General features: G+C 40.2%; 1 protein-coding gene across 3 annotated transcripts in view; it reads left to right on the top strand.

Moving 5' to 3' along the window:
• Positions 1-949: 949 nt before the first annotated feature.
• Ms4a13 (membrane spanning 4-domains A13) overlaps positions 950-27,370 on the top strand; it is a 35,038-nt gene continuing 8,617 nt past the window's right edge. Inside the window, exons 1-5 of one of the 3 annotated variants that reach the window (XM_006993821.4) lie at positions 950-1,156; positions 4,121-4,236; positions 5,683-5,823; positions 9,671-9,727; positions 13,223-13,342. In XM_006993821.4, coding sequence (XP_006993883.1) covers positions 4,186-4,236; positions 5,683-5,823; positions 9,671-9,727; positions 13,223-13,342 — 369 coding nt within the window. In that variant the 5' untranslated portion in view covers positions 950-1,156; positions 4,121-4,185. The remainder of the gene's footprint in view (positions 1,157-4,120; positions 4,237-5,682; positions 5,824-9,670; positions 9,728-13,222; positions 13,343-27,370) is intronic. The other 2 variants (XM_076560148.1, XM_042261132.2) reach the window with 2 other exon arrangements.

Raw genomic sequence — 27,370 nt, 5'->3', positions numbered from 1 at the left:
AGAGAGAAATAAAAACAATAAAACTAATAGCCTTTAATGATCCACCAACCAATACATAATTAAAGGAGTAGAAGAACCTTGGTGTTTTATTTTCTCTTATTTGAAGGGTCTTCAGAGTCTCAATGTAAGGAAGTTAGCTATTAGGTCAATTTCTAATCCAGTTTTTCATGCTATGAAAGCATGGTAAGAGTCTCAGTAACTTTAAACCCTGCCCATTGACTCTTTTGAGTAGTTACACTTTAGGAGTGTTAGAAATGTTTAGAAAAAAAAAAAGGTTCTTTATAAATAAAAGGATTTAACTATCATCCACTACATATTTGCAATGTAAGCCAGAATTCTAACTTTTCCAATATACCTAGTTAAGTATTCCAGGAATAAATGAAAGCTCACCGCATACTGTGGTCGAAGGAGCTTCCACTGCCCAGGATCTTTAACCCCTTAGGAAGTCCGCAGTGCTCCTCAGGGCGGCCTGTGCTCGCCAGAGAACATTGCTTTCTCTTCCAGTCTCTTCATCTGCCTCCCGGATCTGTCTCTTTTTTTACCTTTTCACAGCGATCTACACTTCTTTACATTTCTCTTCACAAACATTGAACTACCGCATGCAAACTAAAACCTCTCCAGCGGGTAGATCAAAAAAGTCCTTTTGGCCATTTCCTAAACAGTCTCTTCATTAATTTCTTTAGCCATTTACATTTGGAGGAAGGAGGAAGGGGTGTGAAGTATTAATCAGATACTTGCCTTTTTACAAGTTGAAGCCTTCTGAAGTGTGTGGTAAAGGACCAGGTCTCTGCAACCGTTCTATATTGGGAGAAATATCGCTACAGAGGCAGTCTTGGATCCATGTCCAGGAAAGCCATTACTAGAGACTCCAGAAGGTGGTTGAGGGGTTGGCCCACCGCGTGGTCTGCAGGCCCCAGTGAGTCTGCGCACTAGTTCTCATCCCTTCGCGCGGCGGAAGGGCTGTTGCCCTTGACAACCCGGGCGGCCTGAGGAGCTTGACAACCAGCTGAGCGCTAGACTGCGCTGCTGCCTCTGATGGCTATGCAGCCAGGTCTAGCGCCTAGAGCACCATCCACCGTGATCTGTCTCTTCAGCCTGATCCTGGGCCTGATAGGGTGAACTGGATCCTTGGGGCTTGGGACAAGTGAAATGTGAGGTAATGGTGTCCCGCTTTACTTTTGCTAAGTGTCAAAATGGACATGGAGTCTGGAGAAAAGAGAGTGAAGGGGAAAGACGAGGATGAGCACATCTCCATCTTTTATACCCTCTCATTTTGACCTTTAAAAAAAAACTTTATTTTTATTTAGATTCTAAGATGTTGCCCAAATTGCTCTTGAATTCCTGGTCTGAGCAATTCACCTGCCTCGGCCTCACAATTAGCTCCCAGGAACTATTAATTCTCACCGACTCATCCTAGATTTTATCTAGCACTGAGTCCTGGTATATAGATGTACCATGAGGTGAGATGGAAAGTAAAATATTTAACATCATTATAACACCGAGATTATCCACCAATCACCTTAAGTAAAATGCTCATTAAAAATATCAGTCAGGAAAGTGGGGAGGAAAAGGAGGGAGCTGGATGCATATGGCATTAAGCAGGACTGGTCATGAACATATGGAAATGAATTTCTTGATTTCTGGGGGACTCAAAGTGATTTGAACTGGTCTTGAAAATCAAAAGTTAGAACACACCATGACAGGAATTATGGGGAAAGACAAACAAACTGGGTATTAGCTAATTTGTATATCAGCAGACTTTCCAGAAAAGGTTACTGCCAGAATTGTTAGGCTGTAAAATTGGAAAGGCCATGTGAGATGGAGAAGGTGAGCAGGAAGCTGTTCATGAAGGAATTCATGTGTCCTCTGAAGATGCTAGACTTAATTCTCCTCTTTTTATTAAAAAAAAAAAATTTTTTTGAGGCTGATGAGATGGGTCAGTGGTCGTGAATATTGCTGTTCTTGCAGAGGACGAGAGTTCAATTCCTCACACCCATATCAGGAAGCTCACAACTATCTTTAACTGCAGCTCCAGGGGATCTAATGCCCCTTTTCATGGGCATCCAAACGCACATGCTGACACACAATTTTTAAAGTAAAAATTTTTAAATGTTTTACATTGTTTTTCTTACACACACCCCAAGGCTCAAGGAACATCATGGAAGAGGAGGTAGGAATATTAAAAACCAGAAATTGGGGGAGGGGCTATGAAACATCACCCTCCAGACATAAGATGGTTGATACACCATGAACTCACCACAGATGTGGTCACCTACACAAGACTGGAGCCATCAACTTTCTCGTCATGAGAGGGGGAAGGGCTCCGGAGGCTTCCCCTCACCCTGAGGGACTACTGACAATTAATGGCGGCTGAGGGAATGGGTATCACTTTTTTTATTGGTGTAACCCAGAATCCAGGAAATCGCCTCCCATCCATAGTTCATGAAGGCAACCCTATTTAACTCAGCAGGTCAGACACATGAAAAGACAGGAAAACAATAAAGAGACTGGTCAGGAAGGAAGGGAGTTTTGGCAGAAGAAGGTGGGGAGATAAGACAGAATAATAGGGATGAGAAGGACTAAAATTCACTACACACTGATGAAACTGCCCAAAATTAAAAATTAATTACTTCTTAAAGTCATCTTTCAATTACTTTAGCTTTATGTGAAAACAATAATGGGTTTTATCTCTGCTAAGGATCCTAAGGATAAATGATAGACATGCTCTCTCTCTAATTGTTCCAGAATGTCTGTGCTAGTTTTAGCGTGTGATAGTCGGACTAGGAAGAGCAACTAAGGAGCCTGTCTTTTACCTACTTCTGGATTAGTGATGGGATTACCAGAAAATAAAACAAATGAATGATTATTTGTTTATTTTTACAGAATTAGAATCCTTAATTGGGTTGCAGAGCAGCCAAATGTAGTTTTTCTTTTAAAGAAAGAATTCCAAGAATATACTTTTCTTCTTCCAACAACTAAATTGAGCATTTTAAAAGTACATGCACACACACTTTTTCTGATTAGCAATTTTATGAGCTCTTCATTTGCATGACTTTACTGTGGACCTCACTGAGATTACAGAGACGTTAATATTTTACTCCCCAGCTTACCACATTCTGCTTTGCCGACATACTACAAATGTGAATAAACTTATCCATACACACAAAATGACTTATGTTTCTATTTTCTGAAAACAGATATTAACATCATTCTTAACATGACATTTCATTATTTCCCTACCCAAGTTTTGTAGTTCTGTGGATATCGAGGCATGGTAGAGAAATTAAACTCGGCTGCCTTTAGGTCTCAACTCTTGATTGCTTCTTGGAGATGGTGTCTGAAAGTATACAGCTTATTTCAATCACATGCTTTCTCTCCTGTTGCATTAATAGGCATTGATAAAATAAATTTTAGAAACTAAGGATTCCTGAAAACAACCAAGTCATTAGATTTGAACTTGCAGCATCATTTTGCCAGTCTGGAGCATCATTCTGTCAAAACTGTCTTCTTTCAGAAAAGATCAAGGACAAATATTTATATGGTCAGTCATGTGTCATGACCTGTGTCACTGACTTTTGCATATGTGTATGTATATGTGCACATATACATATCACCAGTAATTATAGAAGAAAGGTCATGAATTCAAGAGGGCATCGGGGGACACAAGAGGAGCTGGGGGAAGGAGAAATAGAAATTACAAAATACAGTATACTCATATATGAAATTCTCAAATAAATTTTGAAAGAAGAAAAATGCAAATTATGTCTAGCACTAAGTTGAAAGTGAATAAAAATTAATCATTGAAGCTTTACTGAAAATTTTCTAATACTGTTCTCTAGTTGGCCTTTATTCTTTATCATCTAGAAATGCTGTTAAGTAGTAAAAGATAACATGTGCAAAATATCAGCATTTCCTAGTCACAGAAAGAAACTTTTTCATTCTGAGGTTGTTATTCAGAAGAGGTGGATGTGCACTAAGGGATGTGAGGAGTAAACATATAGAAAGAAAAAAAAACTGTGGCTTCTGAGTTTGGGAAGATTGTTGTCAAACACTAAGAATCAGATGTATGAGTTTTCTCTCAGAAAAAAAGCATGCGTATGTGTTTTGTATTCTTTTGTAGAAGTCTGATAATAAAGATATCACTGAAGGTTAAAAACAAAATCAACCAGAGGAAATTCTGAAAGTATGGGATGTGGAGAATCAAAAATATCTGTAGCAAATACTATTGTCTTAGGGGTGAGTAATACTTTATCATTACTGATAAAAAGTTTCCTCAAAGTAACTGAATGCAAAGAGCTTTGTTTCGGCAGATCATTCCTGAGGGATGTAGTCCATCATGGTGGGGAGGAAATGGCAGAAGGCAGGGGAGGCATGGTGGTGGAAAGAGAAGGTTTTGGACTTGGTGGTCATGTTGCGTATACATTCAACAATCAGAGAGTGAATAGCAAGTGGGTCTGGGCTACAAAGCCCGATGCCTACCTCTAATAGCTAACTTTCTCCAGCAAGACTCAACTTCTTAAAGATTCAATAACCTTCCCAAACAGCACCATCAGGGTCAAGCATTCAACATGTGATCCTATGGGAAGCACTTCACACTCAAACCACAGAAGTAAGATTTTTACTCTGATTAACTAAAATTCAATGTTTTAAATGATGTCAGTTCTTAAAAGGGTGACTTTGTATCTAGAAAGGGATGTATTTAAATAAAAGAGGCAAAAGCTTTTTGAAAAACATGATGATTGTCTTCTGTAGCTTTTGCTTTGTCTCCTAGCCCTTCATAAACAAGTGTGTGCTGAGATATGAGTACATCAACTGAATTATCACACCCAAGAAAATCCAGCAATATGAATCACTATCAAATTTAAAATTGTGTATGTGTTTGTTGGTTTAAAAGAGACCTATCATAGATCTCTTTTCATCACTGCACTCATGTTTGTCCAGTAGAACTCACACTTCTATTCAGTTATAAACCCGAGAGATTAAAGCTTACCTAATCCTATTAACAAACACCAAGAAGTTAGAAAAATCACACTTACATAACTAATGGGAGAAAACTGTTGCACACATTTCAGCTTTTCCTCTGAATTTTTAGACCATGCAGACCAGCTGGCCAAGCTGCTGCATGGGAGTTCTTAGCTCTGTAGTAACAGACTGCTCTGAGAATAGAATGAAGTATCTTAATCTGCTCTTCCTGATTCATGTACATGATGCCACTCTTTGCAATCTGGTTTGTTGGTTGGTTGATTGGTTGGTTAGTTAGTGAATGGGATGGTTGGTTGGTTGGTTGGTTGGTTGGTTGGTTGGTTGGCTGGTTGATTGGTTGGCTGGTTAGTTGGTGAATAGGATGGTTGGTTGGTGAACGGGATGGTTGGTTGTTTGGTTAGTTGGTTGGTTAGTGAGTGGATGGTGTAAGTGAGACCTTCTAGAACCCAATGATGAGCTCTTAATTAAGAATGATTTTTCAATAAGAAAACTTTAGCTTGTCCCTCATACACCAACAGAGTTCTTCACAAGCCTCAGTTTGTCCCTCCTGGAGAGATCCTGTTTCTGGTACAACCAGTGACAACTCCATAGTTAATGCATGACTTGCTTACTTCCATCTTTTATAAAGATGTTAAATATTTATTAAAACTGTGTTTTTCATTACATCATTTCAGTACTAACAACTCTCTCTTCTCACAGGTTATCCAGATTATGATTGGCATCTATCATGTACTCATGTGGTATTTCCTATTGGTATTGTATATGGGACAAATTAAAGGAGTATTTGGGACTTATGAACCTTTAACTTACAAAATGGGAACTGCTTTATGGGGAATTGCTGTGAGTAAAATACATTTATGTTTATTTTATTAATCAGTAAATAATATTGATTCATATTAGTGGACAGTAAGGGCCAGCTTCTAAACAAGTTTTTCAGGAGAATCATATAACTCAATGCCATTTACAGACTAATTCAAAATCCAATTACTTCTTTCAACAAGTCTGTATTGAGCACCTTTAATCTACAAGTGCTATAAAAGAAATGTGGATACAAGAGTAAATGACAACCACAATGTGGACTATATCCTTAGCTATGTCAAAGACGGACTTTTAACCATCACGTCCATTATCATGATTAATTTTCAGGTTTACCATTACCTGCACTCTGGTGTGGTCTCTAGACAGCCAGGGCAGAAAGAAAACTCAGAGTGTGGGGTATTCCTAGAAGTCAAGGGAAGAATGTATCACAAGACATAAAGAAAGATCAGCTCTATCATCTTCTGTTGGTTTGTCTGAATAATGAAGGTTGAAAACTGACTACTGGGCTTATTAATATGGTATCCAGTCATAAACATGACAAGTAGTTTCAGTAAAAATGATGACATGAAATCCTGATTGGACTTGGTTTGAGGAAATGGAATGAGAGCTGAGAAGATTTTTTTATATTTTTACTTTACTTTTTGATAATTCTATACATGTGTACAATGCCTTTGATCTTATCTACCTGACTCCCTTCCTCCAATTCCTCTTGGAGCCCCCAACACATTTCCTTCTCAACTTCACATCCTTTTATTCTATTGTCTTTTGCTGGTGTGGGGGTGGACCAGGAATAAAAAATAAATAGATGTTATGAGCTAATAAAGGAAATATTGCAATCATATATTAATGTTAGTAAGAAATAATGAATTTTAGTGAACAAATAGCTATGGTCATGTTCTCCAGTGATGGTTGTCAATTAGTGCTCATTTTACCCCCTCAGAGAATATGTCATAGTATATGAAGAGGCTCTGGATTTTTGCATCTAGTAAGAGAAAGCCGAAAATGCTACTGAATATCCTACAATGAACAGAACATCATTTGCAAAGCATTATAGCCATTTATGTAAATAGTGCTAAGGCAAGGCAGCAAGAGGGGAACAAAGAATAAAGAACAGATCAGATTCTGATCTGATTTTGGAAGCTTGTGGATGAGTTCCTACAAAAGCCTCAAGTATATCAATGTATCAGAAAGAAAGATATGAGCTGAAAGTGAGGACAGACATATAGAGCAGCCATTAGAAGAAAGGAGAGTGTGTGAAGTGGCCATCTGAGAAAAGGGAGACAGTTATGTGGCTTACAAAAAAGTAATTTGACCTTTATACAGCATTAAGGACTCAAGGTTTAGGAACATGACTGCACAGTGAGATAAGTCTTTATTCAAGCCATGTTCACCTGCGTGGGTGCAGGGATGCAGCAGGGATAAAACTACATTTCAGCAGGATTTTGGTTAAAGATTCATTTTTGATTTTATTTTAAGTGCACTGGAGTTGAGAATGGATACAGGGAGTATTTGTAATGGCTGACCATGGAATTGATGCTGGTGATGAAAAGAATTCAGCAGGGAGCAGAAGGTCTGAGAGAACAGATAGGGTGGGAAAAGCATTGCTGGAGCTTAATGCCAGAGGGCGCCCTCTACAGCAAGTAGTGGGAAAAATGAACACACAGTCCTGAGATTTAAAATGACCAACAAAGACAAGAGGATGAGTATGAAAATCAAGCAATTTCTGTAAAGGATTTTAGGGGAAAATTCAAAGAATCATATACCATGGGTAAGTAGAAGGATGCACACACATAAATAACTAAAGATTAAATCATTTAGGGGAGACTTCAGAGGGTCAAAACTTAAAATCATCTAGAAAGGGATGAATGACAAGGTGGCCAATCAGTGAGCTTAAGCACGGGGATGTGGGGTGACAGAACCTGAAACACTTGTCTCAAATCTAGAGAAAAGAAAAGTGATGGAAATACACAGTGGGACAAAAAAAAACCCACTGTCCTTGTACTGGAACAAAGGTCTGCTGGCTGTCACAGAAGAGGTTGAGTGGTCACTAGAAGAAACAGTGACCTTGAAGACATCTGCCTTTATCCATACTCTGACTCAGGGTGTCCAAGGACAAAATCCAAATAAGCCATGTTGATAAGAAACCCATTGCCTCATCAATAAGAAAAGGTGCATTTGGCTCATAAACAAAAAGTACATGGAAGAAAGAAGAAAATAAACAGATAAGGAAAAAACTAGAATTTTCAGACAAAACTCAGAGAAATGATTTGTGTTCCTTTGTGTTTAATTTCATACTATAAAAATAACGTCAGAGGAACTAGAGAGGCAGCTCAGTCAGCAAAGAGTTTACTGTGCAAGCGTGAACACCTGAGTTCTGCCGTGTTTTCTATGTGCTTTTACTGTGGTGCTTTTGGTGTTTTTGTTTTTTTGTCCTTTTGTTTGGGAGTAGTGTTTTTGTTTTTATTTGCTTGCTTGTTTGTTTTGAGAGAGAAAAAATATCAAGTTGGATAGAGAACTTGGGGGAGGAGAAAAACTATGATCAAAATATACTGTATGAAAAAAATTAATATAATTTTTAAAAGAATGGAACATGACTGCTATTTTTCAAAAACAAATAACCTTTGCTAAAATAACTAAAAAAAAAAAAAAAAAAAAAAAGGTTGGAAAGATGGCTCAGGAGTTTAGAGCCCTTGCTGCTCTTGCAGAGGACTAAGGTTTGGTACCCAGCATCCATGCCAGGGGATTCACAACTTCTTACAACTTCAGTTCCCAAGGGATCTGATACCACCTTCTGCAGGAACTGCAAGCACACACACACACACACACACACACACACACACACACACATATATATATATATATATAATAAGTAAAACTTTAAAATAAAGCAAACAAAGACTATTTCAGGGAAGTTGTGTAGCATGCTTTCAAATAACACAGCAGTGCTTTGTACTTCTTGGAAAATAGAAATCCTGAAAGGAAATAGTGGAATGCCTTTTAAAATACTTTTTATAAAAGGCAAGGTAGCTGGGAAAATGACTCAGTGAATAAGAGTACTTGTTCTGCACACAATCATGAAGACCTGAGTTCAAATCCCCAGCACCCACATAAACAGCCAGGCATGGCTACACATACCAGTAACAACAGCCGTCAAGGGTGGAGACAGCCAAATTCCAAGCACTTGTGGTCAGCCAGCCTAGATGGAACAGCAAACTTCCAGTTCCCTGAGAAACCTTGTTTCAAGGCAATACGGGGAACAATAAAAGAAGACACATGTGTATAATTAGATTATATACCTGCACACTCATGTGCATCCTACACACATACACCAGACATGTATGCACACATAAATAGATAAATAAACAAAGTGAAAGCCTGGGCATCCTGTGGCCTTAATGGTATCTATTGCCTCTCAATGAAGAGGGTGTTATTCACAGACATGGTGTCTAATGGATTTTAGAGCCACTTTCTCAAATCTGGATGTATACACAGTCATTACAGTCCATAATATCTTACTAGAAACAGAAGTTGGAGTAACACCTAATAGGTTGTATAAAAGGTATCACCTAACCAAACTTGGTCCCTGGTTCAGGAAGACTTAGGCCATTGCCATGTACGACAACCTAAATCTTACCCACTGTCCTGAGCTTGTGACTGTTGTGACCCTCCTGTTACTTTCAATATGTGTCACCTTTTGAAAACATGATTATCTCATAATGGAAGCTTGTCCTAACCCCTTCTACTAAAACTTCTCTCTTTGCTACTATTAGTATTCTGAAAATCTTGCCCTGAAAAATAGTAGTTTTAAAGTATGATTAAATTGCTGAGCATTATCAATGAGTATTTACCAGCATATGTTTGTGTCTAGTTTGTCATTTCAGGAGCCTTCACAATAAAAGCAGCAAGAAAACAAAATAGAAATATGGTAAGTTGAAATGTTTGGGATATGTCTAGTATGACCTTTCACAAAATTGAAAAGAGGTTTGAATGAAAAAACAGTGTTGGGGCTGGAGTGATGGCTCAGCAGTGAAGATCACTTGCTGCTCTTCAGAGTTCAGTCCCCAGCACACATGTTGACTCACAAGTTCCAGTAACTCCAACTCCAAGAGTTCTGGCTCCCTCTGCAGGCCTCTTAAGGCAACTGCACTCACAGGCATACATACATACATACATACATACATACATACATACATACGCATACATACATGCATGCATACATACATACATGCGTGTATTTATATTTATATAAACATATCTTGAAAATAAAGAAAAAATAGTCTCTGAATAATAAAGAAATCTATCATCCCTATAAAATGAGTGAGGGAAATAAAAACCTGAGATCAGATTACTTAATGTAGACCAGATACATTAGTTAACAATCATGATTGTTAACTTCTGCTAAAACATCTAAATTTAAATAATATTTTTATTTGGACGTTTAACCCTTAACATTGTATGAATACTGTGATTAAAAATTGTTTGCAGGATCTAAAGTCTTTCTTCTATGTGATCATTACTGTGCTTTAATACTTCATTTTCTAGTCTACCCACTTTGGGAATAGGGTTGTATCTTGTATCAAAGTATTTTTCTTGGAATTTTCCAAGAAAGAAAAAACTATCCATGGTGTAGGTGGAAAATGTCTAGAAATAAAAATGTCAGAATTTTAGATCTGAAAGACAGCTTAGATTAATCTAATTTTAAATGTTTACACATCAAGAAATCTGGGAATGATAGATGGCTCAGGAGTTAAGAGCACTTGCTGCTCTTACAGAGGACTCAGGTTCAATTCCCAGCCCTAATATAGTGGCTCATAGCCATCCTTAACTCAAGTCCAAGAGGATCTGGCATTCTCTTCTGTCCACCATGAGCACCACATGTATGTAATATGCTGACATGCATCTAGACATAACACCCATAAACATAAAATAAAGTCTCAAATTTTCAAAATTAAAAATCAAATTATGATGTATATACAAACATGTTGACAAATGGTCCCAGCTATTAAAAACCCGGGATTCAAACATATTAACTCCTATTTGACTTTATTTCTGCAGTCTCCATATCCCAAAAAAAAAAATTTTTAATTTTATAATTAATTTAATTTTACACATCAGCCATGGATTCCCCTGTCCTCCCTTCTCCCACCCTCCAGCTTCCCCCCCCCCAATCTGTCCCCCATTCCCACCTCCTCCAAGGCAAGGACTCCCCTGGGGAGACAGCCCAGCCTGATAGATTCAGTTGAGGTAAGTCCAGTCCCCTCCTCTCTGCATCAAGGCTGAGCAAAGTGTCTCAGCATAGGCCCTAGGTTCCAAAGAGCCAGCTCATGCACCAAGGACAGGTCCTGGTCCCACTGCCTGGGGGCCTCCTAAACAGATCAAGCTAATCAACTGTCTCACTTATCCAGAATGCCTGGTCCAGTTCCTTGGGGGCTCTTCAGCTATTGGTTCACAGTTCATGTGTTTCCACTAGTTTGGCTATTTATCCCTGTGCTTTTTCCAATCATGGTCTCAATATATCTTGTTCATATAATCCCTCCTCTCTCTCTTGCCAATTGGACTCCCGGAGCTCCACCTGGGGCTTGGCTGTGAATCTCTGCATCTGCTTCCATCAGTCACTGGATGAGAGTTCTATCATGACATTAAGTGTGTTCAGCCATCCGATCACCAGGGTAGGTCAGCTCGGGCTGTCTCTCAACCATTGCCAGTAGTCTATAGTGGAAGTATCTTTGTGAATTTCTGGGGACCTCTCCAGGACTCTGCTTCTTCCTATTCCCATGGGGTCTTCATTTATCATGGTATCTCTTTCCTTGTTCTCCCACTCTGTTCCTGATCCAGCTGGGACCTCCTGCTCCCCTAAGCTCTCTTTCCCCCAACCCTTGCCCTCCAATACCCTCCCTTACCCCCAGTTTGTTCATGTAGATATCATCCATTTCTCATCACTGGGCAATCCCTGTGTCTTTCCTAGGGTCCTCTTTACTAGGTAGCCTCCCTGGAGTTGTGAGTTGCAGTCTGGTTATTCTTTGCTTTACATCTAATATTCACTTATGAGTGAGTACATACCATGTTTGTCTTTCTGAGTCTGGGTAACCTTACTCAAGATGGCACTTTCTAGTTCCATCCATTTGCCTGCAAACCTCATAATGTCATTATTTTTCTCTGCTGAGTAGTACTCCAATGTGTATATGTACCACGTTTTATTATCCATTCTTCATTTGAATGGCATCTAGGTAGTTTCCAGGTTCTGGATATTACAAATAATGCTGCTATGAACATAGTTGAGCATGTGTCCTTGTGGTAAGATTGAGCATTCCTTGGGTATATGCCCAAGAGTGGTATAGCTGGGTCTTGAGGGAGATTGATAACCTATTTTCTGAGAAACCGCCATACTGATTTCCAGAGTGGTTGTACAAGTTTGCATTCCCACCAACAGTGGAGGAGTGTTCACCTTGCTCCATATCCTCTCCAACATAAGCTGTCTTCAGTGTTTTATATAATTTGTGTCTATTGTAAAGGATGATATATCTCTGATTTCTTTCTCAGCCCATTTGTCATTTGTATATAGGAGAGCTACTTATTTTTTTGAGTTAATCTTGTATCCTGCTACATTGCTGAAGGTGTTTATAAGCTATATGACTTCCTTGGTCGAATTTTTGGGGTCACTTATGTATATTATCATGTCATCTGCAAATAGTGAAAGCTTGACTTCTTCCTTTCCAATTTGTATCCCTTTGATCTCCTTTTGTTGTCTTATTGCTCTGGCTAGAACTTCAAGTACTATGTTGAATAAGTATAGGGAAAGTGGACAGCCTTGTCTTGTTCCTGATTCTAGTGGAATCACTTTGAGTTTCTCTCCATTTAATTTGATGTTGACTGTTGGCTTGCTGTAAATTGCCTTTATTATGTTTAGGTATGTTCCCTGTATTCCTGATCTCTCCAAGACCTTTATCATGAAGGGGTGTTGGATTTTGTCAAAGGCCTTTTCAGCATCTAGTGAGATGATCATGTGGTTTTTTTCTTTCAGATTGTTTATATGGTATATTACATTGACAGACTTTTGTATGTTGAACCACCCTTGCATCCCTGGGATGAAGAATTTTCTCATTTTTTAAGTATTCAAGTCAAACATCGTGATCTTTCTTACAGCTGACTCACAAGATTATAAAATAGAAAAATTTTGAGCATTGGTGCAATTCAAAACTTGACAGTGTCTGATAATGAATTCATGTTTCCTCTAAACTAACTAGATTTCATGTAAACCAGGAAATGGCAAGCAGAAACACATTTTGAAAGCTCCCCAAACTATAAAGGAAATTTTAACTCAATTGTTTTCTAGTAAAACAAAGCAACAACAAAATATCAAAAGAAAATTCAAAAGCACTTACTCTGAACGTTGTAAGTTTCCTCCATGTCTCCTTTTCAGGTTGTCTGTACTCTGTCCCTGAACATGCTCTGCATCATGGTTGTGCTCATTGCAGCCAGCCTGACAATAGTGGAGTTGGCTCACTTCCGCTCTGTGTCATACAGGAATTATGGACAAGCAGTAAGTACCTGATTCTATAGAAACATCTTTCTTTTTGTGTTTGTAATGGTATTTTATTCTTTGAGAGTTTCATACAATATAGTTTGATCACATTCACCACCCACTTTTCCCCTAACTCCTTTTGGATCCACGCCCATTTCCTTATCCCAGTTTCATTTCTGTGTTCTATTTATTTCAATAACCAAAGAAGTCTATTTTGTGTTGCCCTTATACTCACAGGTGTGAGGCCACCCACTGGAGTGTGATTGATCTACCTAGGGCTATACTCTTAAAGAAAAACAGATTCTCCTTGCCCGTCAATAGTCCCTCAGTTAGAGATGGAGACTCCTGAGTTGCCTCTCCCCAGCCTCTTCTTTGCTAGAATGTTGATCGGATTTATCTTGTGTGCATCTTGTGCAGGAAAGCATAGGAGCTGTGAGTTTCTGAGGCCAGCAGCCCCGGCTTGTCCTGAAGACACAAAGACACTGTTTCATGCTGCTCCTCTGTGGTTTATAGCTCTTAACAAGCTCTTTGCCTCCTCTTCCAAGATGGTCCCTGAGCCATGTGAGTGTGCGTGTGCACATATGCATGTGCCTGTGTGTGGTACATACATATATGTGAAGGCCAGAGAATAACTTCAGGTGTCATTTCTCAGGCACTGCTCATCTTTGATTTTGTGACGGTGCCATTAGCTGAAAATCCCCTAGTAGGCCAGGCTAGCTGGCTAGGGAGCCACAAGCATCAGCTTGTCTCTGTCCCCCAGCACAGAGTGTGCACCCTCATTCTCCCCCTCCCATGCTCCCACCTCTCAGGTGCTAGATATTGAGCTCAATTTCTTTTTGTTTATTTTAATTGTTTTTTATTCATTTTACATACCAACCACAGATCCCCCTCTCATCCCTCCTCCTGCTCCCCACACCCTTGCCTTCCCCCCACGACCCACTCCTCATCCCATCCTCCAAAAGGTTAAGTTCTCCCATGGGGAGAGAGTTAAGCCTGGTACATTTAGCTGAGGCAGGACCAAACCCCTCCCCACTGCATCAAGGGTGAGCAAGGTGTCCCACCACAGGTAATGGGATCCAGAAAGCTGGCTCATGCACCAGGGATAGATCCTGATCACACTGCCAGGGGCCCCTCAAACAGACCAAGCTACACAACTGTCTCCCATATGCAGAGGGTCTAATCTGGTCCCATGAAGATTCTACAGCTGTCAGTCTAATGTTCATATGTTCCTGTGAACTTGGTTCACTTGTCTCTGTAGATTTCCTCATCGTGATCTTGACCCCCCTTGCCCATATAATCCCCTTCCCTCTCTTCGACTGGACTCCTGGAGCTCAACCTGGTGCTTGGTTGTGGATCTCTGCATCTGCTTCCATCAGTTCCTGGATGAAGACTCTATGATGACAGTTAGGGTATTTACCAACCTGACTACCAGGGTAGGTCAGTTCAGGTACCCTGACCACTGTTGCTAGTAGTCTAATCTGAAGGATGGTCATCCTTGTGGATTCCTAGGAATCCACCCCTTACCCCATAAAGTCTCCCTCTATCAAGATATCTCTTTTCATTGCTCTCCCACTCCATCCCTCCCTTAGCTCGACCATGCCATTCCTTCATGTTCTCATCCCCCATCCCCTCCCCTCTATGGTCCCCCCATCCCCAGTTTATTCATGGAGATCTCCTCTGTTTCCCCTTCCTAAGGTGATCCTTATGTCCCTCTTAGGGTCCTCCTTCTTTCCTAGCTTCTCTGGAGCTGTGGGTTGTAGCCTGATTATCCTTTGCTCTATATCTCAATTTCTTGTGCCTGCAAGGCAAGCACTTTACTGACTGAGCCATCCCCCAGTCTCTCCACAGATGACATCTTAATGCAAAAAGAGTACATTCCTGGACCACTAAGCCATTCACTGAACCAGGAAAAGAGCTTTGCTGCTGCTCTTCTGTGTTTAAACCATGAATACCAGGCCGGGCGGTGGTGGCGCACGCCTTTAATCCCAGCACTCGGGAGGCAGAGCCAGGCGGATCTCTGTGAGTTCCAGGACAGCCTGGGCTACCAAGTGAGTTCCAGGAAAGGCGCAAAGTTACACAGAGAAACCCTGTCTCAAAAAACCAAAAAAAAAAAAAAAAAAAAAAAAAAAATTAAATAAATGGCCGGGCGGTGGTGGCGCATGCCTTTAATCCCAGCACTCGGGAGGCAGAGCCAGGCGGATCTCTGTGAGTTCGAGGCCAGCCTGGGCTACCAAGTGAGTTCCAGGAAAGGCGCAAAGCTACACAGAGAAACCCTGTCTCGGAAAACCAAAAAAAAAAAAAAAAAAAAAAAAAAACCATGAATACCTAGTCATTTCTTACCTCACGTAGGACGTTCATAACAGGCTGCCTTTGCATCTTATGTAGATTTTGCTTTAGGTCCTCACTGCTAAATGTAAGTCAGTAGTCAGTGTCAGTCTTGTTTCTTTGCACCCCAGACAGAACTGCATAGAAGTGCAGCACATCTACCATGGCAAATGTGAACAGCCTTATTGATAATATAAGAGATTTGCCTGAGTTGTGTTGGCTTGGAATTCAGAATCATCCGAAGATGGAAAGATCTCCCACGCTCATAGATCAGTAGGATTAACATAGTAAAAACAGCCATCCTACCCAAAGCAATCTACAGATTCAACACAATCCCCATCAAAATCCCTACACAATTCTTTACAGACCTTGGAAAGGACAATTCTCAACTTCATATTGGAAAAAAAAAACCAAAAAACCCAAGATAGATAAGACAATTCTGAACAATAAAAGAATTTCCAGAGGTATCACCATCCCTGATTTCAAGTTGTGTTACAGAGCTATAGCAACAAAACCCACATGGTATTGGCATAAAAATGGGCACATTGATCAATGGAATTGAATTGAAGACCTAGATGCAAATTCACCTGGTTTTTTTTTATAAAGAAACCAGAAATACACAATGGAAAAAAGAAAGCATCTTTAATAAATGGTTGGTGTAATTAGATGTCTACATGTAGAAGAAGGCAAATAGATCCATATTTATCATTCTGCACAAAATTCAAGTTCAAGTGGATCAAAGACTTCAACAGAAAACCAGATACACTGAACCTAGTAGATGATAAAGTGGAGGATAGCCTTGAACACATTGGCACAGGAGACAGCTTTCTAAACAGAACACTGATAGTGCAAGCACTAATAAATAGGACCTCGTGAAACTGAAATGCTTCTGTAAGGCAAAGGATACAAACAATAGACAAAACAGCAGCCTACAGAATGGGAAAAGATTTCCATCAACTCCACATCCAAGAGAGAGCTAATATTCAAAATAAACAACTCAAGAAACTAGATATCAATAAACCAAACAATTCAATTTAAAAATGGGGTACAGATCTAAACAGAAAAGTCTCAAAAGAAGAATATCAAATGGCTGAGAAACACTTAAAGAAATATGCAACATCCCTAGCCATCAGGGAAACACAAATCAAGACTACTTTGAGATTCTATCTTACACCTATCAGAATGGCTAAGACCAATAACACAAGTGATAGCTCATGCTGGTAAGTATGTTGAACAAGGGGAACACTCCTCCATTGCTGGTGGAAGTGCAAACTTGTACAACCACTGTAGAAATCAATATGGCGGTTCCTCAGAAAATTGGGAATCGATCTACCTCAAGACCCAGCTATACCACTCTTGGGCCTTGTGTTGTTTTGAAAGAAAATGACCCCAAAGGGAGTGGCACTATTAGAAGGTATGACTTTGTTGGATTGCATTTGGCTTTATTGGGAGAAGTGTGTCACTGTGGGGGAAGGCTCTCAGGTTTTATATATGCTCAAGCCACATGAAGTGAGACAGGCCACTACCTGCTACTTCTCCAGCACTATGTCTGCCTGTATGTCACCATGTCGAACCATGATGATAATGAACTAAATCTCTGAAAATGTAAGCCACCCAAATTACATGTTTTTCCTTTATATGAGTTGCCTGCCATGGTCATGGTGTCTCTTCACAGCAAAAGAAACTCTAACTGAGACAGACATATACCCAAAGGATGATCCACTCTACTGCAAGGACATTTGCTCAACTATGTTCATAGTGGCTTTATTAATAATAACCAGAAACTGGAAACAACCTAGATGTCCCTCAACTGAAGAATGGATAAAGAAAGTGTGGTACATTTACACAAGAGAGTATTACTTGGGTGTTAAAAAAAATAACAACATGAAATTTGCAGGCAAAAGGATAGAACGAGAAAAAAATCATCCTGAGTGAGGTAACCCAGACCCAGAAAGACAAATATGGTATGTATTCACTTATAAGTGGAACTTAGCTATTAAATAAATGTTCATCAAGCCATAATCCACAGACCCAGAGAGTTTAGGTTAAGAGGAGGGCTCTAGGTGGGATTCATGAATCTCCCTGGGAAGGGGAAATAGAATAGATTTTGCAGTAGACTGGGAGAAGGAAGGATCAGGTTGGTGGGGTGGGGGGAAGGAGAGAGTATGGGGAAAGACAGGTAGAATTGGTGGGAGGCACGTGGGGGTGTGTGGAAACTTCCTGGAAACTATGGGGATAACCCTAGTGAGGACCCTGGTAATGGAAGATATGGAATCAGAACTGGCCATCTTTTTGTAGCCAGACAAGGCTTCTGGGGGGGACTGGGTTACATCCGGTTGAGTGGTTGGCCTAGGCAATCCCCTGGGGATCCCTAAACAATGCAGGCTGATGCCAGGATAGAGAGCTGCTCTCTGAAAACTGCCAGCGGAGATCCCATTGCTGGGATCATCCACATTGCTCATTGAAAGTAGAGAGGTCGATAATACCAATTGTTCCACACAAAAGAAACAGAAGGACCATTACCAAACTCCTTCTATGAGGCTACAATTACCTTGATTCCTAAACCAAACAAGGATACAACAAAGAAAGAGAACTACAGACGGATCTCCCTCGTGAACATTGATGCAAAAATACTCAATAAAATACTGGCAAACAACCTCCAAGAACACATCAAAACAATTATCCACCATGATCAACTAGGCTTCATCCCAGGGATGCAAGGGTGGTTCAACATATGAAAATCCGTCAATGTAATACACCATATCAACAAACTCAAAGAAAAAAAACCACATGATCATCTCACTAGATGCAGAAAAGGCATTTGGCAAAATCCAACACCCCTTCATGATAAAGGTCTTGGAGAGATCAGGAATACAGGGAACATACCTAAACATAATAAAGGCAATTTATAGCAAGCCAACAGCCAACATCAAATTAAATGGAGAGAAACTCAAAGCAATTCCACTAAAATCAGGAACGAGGCAAGGCTGTCTGCTCTCCCCATACTTATTCAATACAGTACTTGAAGTTCTAGCCAGAGCAATGAAACAATATAAGGAAACCAAGGGGATACAAATTGGAAAGGAAGAAGTCAAGCTTTCCCTATTTGCAGATGACATGATAGTATACTTGAGTGACTCCAAAGATTCAACCAAGGAACTGATACAGCTTATAAACACCTTCAGCAACATAGCAGGATACAAGATCAACTAAAAAAATCTGTAGCCCTCCTACATACAATTGACAAAGAGATTGAGAAGGAAATCAGAGATACATCACCCTTTACAATAGCCACAAATGACATAAAATACCTTGGGGTAACACTAACCAAGCAAATGAAGGACCTATATGACAAGAACTTTAAGTCCCTGAAAAAATAAATTGAAGAAGATGTCAGAAAATGGAAAGATCTCCCATGCTCATGGATAGGCAGGACTAACATAGTAAAAATGGCAATTTTACCAAAAGCAATCTACAGATTCAATGCAATCCCCATCAAAATACCAACACAATTCTTCACAGACCTGGAAAGAATAATACTCAACTTCCTATGGAAAAACAAAAAAAACCCAGGATAGCTAAAAGAATCCTGTACAATAAAACAACCTCTGGAGGCATCACGATCCCTGACTTCAAGCTCTACTATAGAGCTACAGTAATAAAAACAGTGTGGTATTGGCATAAAAACCAGACATGTGGACCAATGGAATCGAATTGAAGACCCTGACATTAATCCGCACACCTATGAACATAAAATTTTTGACAAAGAAGCCAAAAGTGTACAATGTAAAAAAGAACGCATCTTCAACAAATGGTGCTGGCATAAATGGATATCAACATGTAGAAGGCTGCAAATAGATCCATATCTATCACTGTGCACAAAACTTAAGTCCAAGTGGATCAAGGACCTCAACATAAATCCAGCTACTCTGAACCTGCTAGAAGAGAAAGTAGGAAGTAGTCTTGAACACATTGGCATAGGAGATCACTTCCTAAATATAACACCAGTAGCACAGACACTGAGAGAAATAATCAATCAATGGGACCTCCTGAAACTGAGATTTTTTAGAGCAAAAGGATACGGTCAACAAGGCAAAGCGACAGCCTACAGAATGGGAAAAGGTCTTCACCAACCCCACATCTGACAGAGGACTGATATCCAGAATATATAAGGAACTCAAGAAATTAGACATCAAAATGCCCAACAGTCCAATTAAGAAATGGGCTATAGAACTAAACAGAGAATTCTCAACAGAGGAAACTCAAATGGCTGAAAAACATTTAAGGAATTGCTCAACATCCCTAATCATCAGGGAAATGCAAATCAGAATGGCTAAGATCAAAAACACTGAAGACACCTTATGCTGGAGAGGATGTGGAGCTAGGGGAACTCTCCTCCACTGCTGGTGGGAATGCAAGCTTGTACAACTACTTTGGAAATCAATATGGTGCTTTCTTAGAAAATTGGGAACCAATCTCCCCCAAGATCCAGCTATACCACTCTTGGGCATATACCCAAGGAATGCTCAATCATACCACAAGAACACTTGCTCAGCTATGTTCATATCAGCAGTGTTTGTAATAGCCAGAACCTGGAAACAACCTGGATGCCCTTCAACTAAAGAATGGATAAATATATGTGGTACATATACACAATGGAATACTACTCAGCAGAGAAAAACAATGACATCATGAGGTTTGCAGGCAAATGGATGGATCTAGAAAAAATCATCCTGAGTGAAGTAACCCAGACTCAGAAAGACAAACATGGTATGTACTCACTCATAGGAGGATACTAGATGTGGAACAAGGATGACTGGACTGCTACTCACATGACCAGGGAGGCTACCTGGAAAACAGGACCCCAAGAAAGACACGGGGATCACCCAGTGATGGAAAAATGGATGAGATCTACATGAACAGCCTGGACATGAGTGGGGGTAATGAAGGGCGAGGGGCGAGGGAAAGAGAGCCTGGGGGAGCAGGAGATCCCAGTTGGATCAAGAACAGAGAGGGAGAACAAGGAATAGGAGACCATGGTAAATGGAGACCACATGAGAATAAGAAGAAGCAAAGTGCTAGAGAGGCCCACAGAAATCCACAAAGATAGCTCCACAATTGCTGGCAATGGTGGAGAGACAGCCTGAACTGACCTACTCTGGGGATGGGATGGCCAAACACCTTAATTGTCGTGCTAGAAACCCCGTCCAATGACTGAGGGAACTGGATGCAGAGATCCACGGCTAGGCCCTGGGTGGAGCTCCGGGAGTCCAATTAGCAAGAAAGAGGAGAGTTTATATGAACAAGAATTGTTGAGACCAAGATTGGATAAAGCACAGGGACAAATAGCCAAATGAATGGAAACACATGAACTATGAACCAAAGGCTGAGGGGCCCCCAACTGGATCAGGCCCTCTGAATGGGTGAGACAGTCGATTGGCTTGATCTGTTTGGGAGGTATCCAGGCAGTGGGACCGGGTCCTGTGCTCATTGCATGTTGGCTGTTTGAAACCTGGGGCTTATGCAGGGTCGCTTGGCTCAGCCTGGGAGGAGGGGACTGGACCTGCCTGGACTGAGTCTACCAGGTTGATCTCAGTCCTTGGGGAAGGCTTTGCCCTGGAGGAGGTGCAAATGGGGGGTAAGTTGGGAGGAAGGGGAGGGGGGCAGGAGGGGGGAGAACAAGGGAATCCGTAGCTGATATGTAGAACTGAATTGTATTGTAAAATAAAATTAAATTAAAAATAAAAAGAAAAATACAAAGCATAAAACAAAGAAAGTAGAGAGGTCGAGCTGATGCCTGCATGGAACCTTTACCCCCATGTTCTAGACTCCTTGGTATGGAAAGGTACTCTGCAGGTTGCAGAAGGAGAAACCTGGACACCAACCCAGCCATGAAACCCTTGACCTACAATCTTTCCCGCCAGCAAGATGTGCTGGGGCAATGGTGAAACAACTTGTGGGAGTGGCCAACCAATGTCTGGTTTAACTTGAGGCCCCTGCCACAAGAGGGAGCCCATGCCCCACATTGCCTGGATGTCCAAGAACACAGAGACCAAATAGGACTTGCCCTCAAAAAACAAAACAAAACAAAACAAAATCAGTGAAATGATTCGTAATAACATTCTGCTATACTCACAGATCAGTGCCAGAGAGGCTTCCTCTGGCATCTAAAAATGGGAGCAGATGCAGAGATCCATAGCCAGACATTCTGCTGAGAGTCAAAATGGGAAGTGTCCAATGGGTTCCTCCTCTCAGAACTCAGAGAACCCCACAGAAGAGGGAGAGGAAAGATTATAAGAGTCTGGGGGGGTGAAGGACACAGGAGAACATGGCCCACTCATGTAATCAGGACTTACATGGGCTCACAGAGACTGAAGTGCAAGCAAAGGACCTGCAAGGGTCCGCACCAGGTCCTCTGTGTATGTGTTATAGCTGTTAGCTTGGCTCTTTGTGGGACTCCTAACAGTGGGAGTGGGATTCTGTTCCTCCTGTTAGGTTGCCTTGTCCAGTCTTGATATGTGGGATTTCACCTGGTCTTATTGTATCTTGTTTTGTCCTGTTTGACTCATCTCTTGGAGACCTGCTCTTTTCTGAAAGGATATGAAGAGTGAGTGGATCAGGGGGATGGGAAGGGAGAGCTGGGAGGAGTAGAGAGAGGGGAAACTATGGTCAGGATGTATTATATGAAGGAAGAATCTATTTTCAATAGGACAAATAAACTATTAGCACTTAGAAAAATAATACATGCAAATAAAAACATTATTTTCAAAGTAAAAAGAAAAAGAGGCAACACCAAGTTCAGTTGTGCCTGATTGTCATTCCATCTATCACAGAATTACCATGCCAACCTCCTTTGCATAGGCTCCTGATTTCCTGATCCTAACTGCCCACAATTTACTTTCTTCATAATTATATTAAATTAGATAAATTAAAATCTAAGCAAAACTAATTTCCTTAATGTCCCAGTTCATTTGTGCAGAGTCTAAAAATCCTCTATGCTTTCTCTCCAGGCATCCAAACAGTTAATTATTTACCTTCCCAGCGGCCTCCAAGGCACTTCTGATCCTATTTTTAGAACAGAGAATGATTCCATTTGATCGAGAGGGGAAACAGTGCCCACAGCTTTCCTGAGATAACAAGAAAAAGTCCATTTATGCAGAAGAGATTGTGCAATTCATGCCCTACAGAGTCCACTAGATCCTGACATAATGTGCACAGGCACATGGTCATTATACCCAAGATTTCCACATTTAGGAAGCCAATTCTCAAATGTTGGGATATACAAATTCAATTGTTTTTTAACTACAGAATGATAATGATGCTTTGAGAATGTATTAGCATACCTGCATGGAGCAGACTTTTCCCGTGGGTGCCTTGCTGCCTGTTGAATTATTTTGGCCTCATCCCAGGACATCCATCATGGTCCACATATGACAGGGGCAGAGTGACTTAACTTGTTGTCAGAGGAAGCTGTGAAGTCACAAGAAAGAGTCAGATCTTAGCAGACTACATCAGAGAGAAGACAAGCGCTAGAACAAGGCTCAGCTAGCCAGTCACTAGACAGCCTTCATATAACAGCACACCTTGGCAAACAAGGACCATCAAAATCTAATTAAGAAATTTCTTTTCTGGGCTCTGAGGGATCTGTGCAATGACACAGAAACAGCTCCTAATGGCATGGTATTCACTGAGCAAGTCCTTGGAATTATAGTTCTTCTCTATTGTTCTTTTTAAATATTTCTGAACCACAAGGAAGTTCTGTTGTTATGGTTCTAAAAGAGGAGAAATCCATTCAGTTATTGATTGAGTTTAAACTCTTCACAGAGAAAAACAAATTTTGTTGTACTTCATCCTGCCTCCACTGACTCAGAATCTTCCAAACTTGCTGAAGTTAATTATTATAAGTATAGACAGTACAAGAATTAGAAGAATGGATGAAAGTAATATAGATACATACATAAATTGATACATAGATAGGTAGATAATAGGCAGCTATATAACACATACATATTATTATATAGGTAGATGATAGATATATACATTAATGCACAGATGATATAAAAATATATAATAAACATATAGATAATATAAATACACAAATTCATGCACACATTCAGATACAGTATAAATATATATACACATAGACAAATAAATGTATACATATTAAAACAAACAAATAGGTGATAGAAAGGTAGGTAGGTATGAAAATAGATGATAGTAGATATAAATATTTGGTAGATAGATGATAGATCATAGATACATAAGATATATATATATATATTCATAGATAGATGATAGATATATGTATATATACACAGGTAGATGATAGAAAGATAGATAAACATCTGATAGGAAGATAGAAGAATATAAATAAGTACATAGACATGATAGTTACATACATTGCAAGTGCTTTACCAACTGAGCTATCTCCCCAGCATGAGACAAGCCATTTTTGAGCTACCCTTGTATTGACTTTTGTCTCTATTTTAAGCTATCCTTTACTCATAGAGAAGACAGTGCACATATTAACCTATGTACCTGTTGAAACACAGTCTTCATACACCCTTGAAATCTCACATGTGCAATCCTTAGCAATGAGGTTACCTGAAAGCCTGTGTGGAAACCTGGTGGAAGCCCCATGATAGAAATGGAGGCAGGAGTTGGGAGGTTTACAGCTGCTTGGAAGAAAATAGAAAGCAAATGATGGAAATAGAAAATGCAAAACAAAAGTTCAATACTAGAGTGGAGAGACTAATATAACTGTGGAATTAAAGAACAAAAGAAAAGAACCAACAAAGGATAAGTTAGAAGAGATCTGGAATATTCTTTTCTAATACCAATCTAAATGATGTTTTTACATCTAGTTCTAATACACTAAATATAAATGGCATTCTATTTCTTTACACCTCCAGAAAGCATTATTATGAGATCATTTAATGCTGTTTGGATATGGAGAGGTTAAATTGATTAAGGTTGCAGACACTTTATTTTTATTATTCCCATAAAATGCAAATTAAATTCCCCTAATTAATTTTTCTAGAAATAATTGTTCATTTGTTGGACATCTTCTATGTGATTGCCTCTAGACTGCTAAGGGCCACCAGAAACTATCCTACCCCTGGAAGCAAGCATGGAAAGAAGGCCTAGGGGAAGCCCAGCCTCCATTCCAAGTGGTCCCTCCTTGCAAGACTCAGGAAGGAGCCCAGATGATGTAACATATATCAAAAGTTGGTGGACTTCTCCATCCCACACATATGCAAACATGATACAGAAATTCAGAGAGATGGATATCCACTCCAAAAATTCAGGAAATATTTCCTAACATAGTACCTCCCATGATCATTTTAAATGGTGGTCTCAGACTGAGGCTATTTGGTGAGACAAATATATTTTTGCTTTTACTGATTTCTCAAACTGCCTAGTAAGTAAAATCAGGAGCTCTGAAATTAAACAGTCTGCATTGAAGCCACTGATAAGCAGTTCATGGAAGCATTCCCTGAGTGAGTCATAGCTCTCTTCCAAGGCTTGGTTTCCTCATTGAACCAGAAGTCAATAAAGCCAACCCTTACCAGAAAAAAAATCAGAATCACAAATATTAGTGCTGGCAAAGAAAAATTCCCACACTTAAGCCAGCATGTTGGTGCCTGCCTGTCACCAAAGCACTCTAGTAAGCAAGGCAGTAACATGAAGAGTTTCCGGTAGATGCACGAAAGTTCAAAGCCAGCTTGGGCTACATGAAACCCTGTCTCAAGAGGAAAAAATATTTATCGGAGCTACAGAGATGGTTCAGTGGGTAAGAGCACCTCAAGTTTGATTCCCAGCATCCATGATGGGTGACTCACAACCAGGATATTATGAGCTCCCCTTCAGCTCCAAGGAATCTGAAGCCCTCTTTTGACCTCAGAAGGTACCTGAACATGTATTTACATATATACACATACATATAAGTAAAAATAAATCTTTTAAAATATATTTTTAATTAAAATAGAATTATAGCATTTCCCTCTTTCACTCTTCTCCCTCCGGCCCCTGACCACCTGACTCCCTCTCAAATTGATGGACTCTTTCTTTATTACTGCTACATATAGAAAAAGAGATGAACAAATATATAAATACAACATGATGAGTCCATTTTTTGTTATTTGTGTGCTTATGATTTCATGGCTGGCCACTTTCATGGCTGGCCACTTTGTGTTGAATAACCAATTAAGGGGCTCATCTCTGAGAGAAGCTAATTCTCTTCTTCTTTCAACAATCCTTAGTCTGTAGTTCTTTGTTGAGGGGTGGGAACCTGTGAGATTTCCTCCTTTGAGATCAGCGTGTCTATTGTCATTGGCATTGTTCAGGTCTTGTTTAGGCAGCCATTTCTGGGAGACATCGTCTATTACCAAACTTCCTGGTACTCTGGCTCTTACAATCTTTCCACCCCCTCTTCCTCAGCCTTAGGTGCAGAACTTGTGTTGTAGATGTACTCACTGGGGCTGAACTTTCCATGACCCATTAATCTCTGCATTGTATCCAGTTGTGGTTTTCTGTGATGGTCTCCATTTGCTGTAATGAGAAGCTTTTTATTTTTTTTTTAATGAAGAGTGGTAGCTACACTTAATAGTGGGAAAAAGGATAAGATCCCTAGAACACACATAAATGTCAGGTGGGCCTAACAGTCTACCTGCAATTCCAGCCTGGGAAGGCAGAGCCAGGGAATCCCTAGAGAAAACTGGCTAGCAATACCAGCCACATCACAGAGTTCTGAATTTGATTGAAAGGTCCTGTTGCCTCATTGAATAAGGTGGAAAAACAATCAAGGATGATTCCTAACATCAATCTCAGAGGGACTTCCACAAGCACCCACACATATGCACATCTGCATAATACATACATACACAACACACACACACACACACACACACACACACACACACACACACACACACACAAGAAAATGGAGCAAAAACTAGTAATATTTTTTTAAGCTGGGCTTTCCTCACAGACTGATGATCTAAGTTCAATCCTGTAACCTATAGTGGAAGAAGGGACACTAACTCCTGAAAGTTGTCCTCTGACCTCCAGATGAGCACCATGGCATGCCTGTACCCATAGACACACACATGCACGCACACACTCTTAACTGAAGAGTTTAGATAGTGAATACATTCATGAGACTAAAAAGTTGCAAGCAGTGGGACAGAAGAGCTGGGTGATGGTGACGAAGTGCAGAACTCTCAGACGATGAATTGGGAAGAGTGAAAATCTGACAAACGAAGCTGGAAGCAAACAACTAGAAATGCCTAGGGAAATCAAGCAGGGGGAGAAGGTCACCTGCTCTTATGTTCGTCCTTCTCTTTGACTCTTACTCTAGTAACGTGGACTATTGGGGTCCAGCCCCTCGAGAGCCCTCTCCCAGGGTCCATGGAAGAATCTACAACCAGCTGATAATCTAATCTTAGACTATATGAAATGAATCTACGTACATGAAGTTCTTTAGTCCATTCACTTTATTCTTCTGAGTCAGTTCTCTCTCTACACAGCTTCTATTCTGCTCTCATGCCTCGCTCCTTTCTTGCCTGATTTCTCTCTACATTTTTCTGCTGTTCCCTCTATGTGCTATCTTAATTCCTTCATCTTAGTTCTACCCCATCTTGGTCTTTCTCATCTCATTCTTACCCACCTAGTTCTTTCCCATCTGGCTCTTCCTCATCTTCCATCTCATTCTTCTAGTTC

This window comes from Peromyscus maniculatus, chromosome 1 (assembly GCF_049852395.1).
Source record: "Peromyscus maniculatus bairdii isolate BWxNUB_F1_BW_parent chromosome 1, HU_Pman_BW_mat_3.1, whole genome shotgun sequence".
Lineage (NCBI taxonomy): Eukaryota > Metazoa > Chordata > Mammalia > Rodentia > Cricetidae > Peromyscus > Peromyscus maniculatus.
Note: the sequence above shows the minus strand (reverse complement) of the source record. Positions and strands in the feature narration are given on the sequence as shown.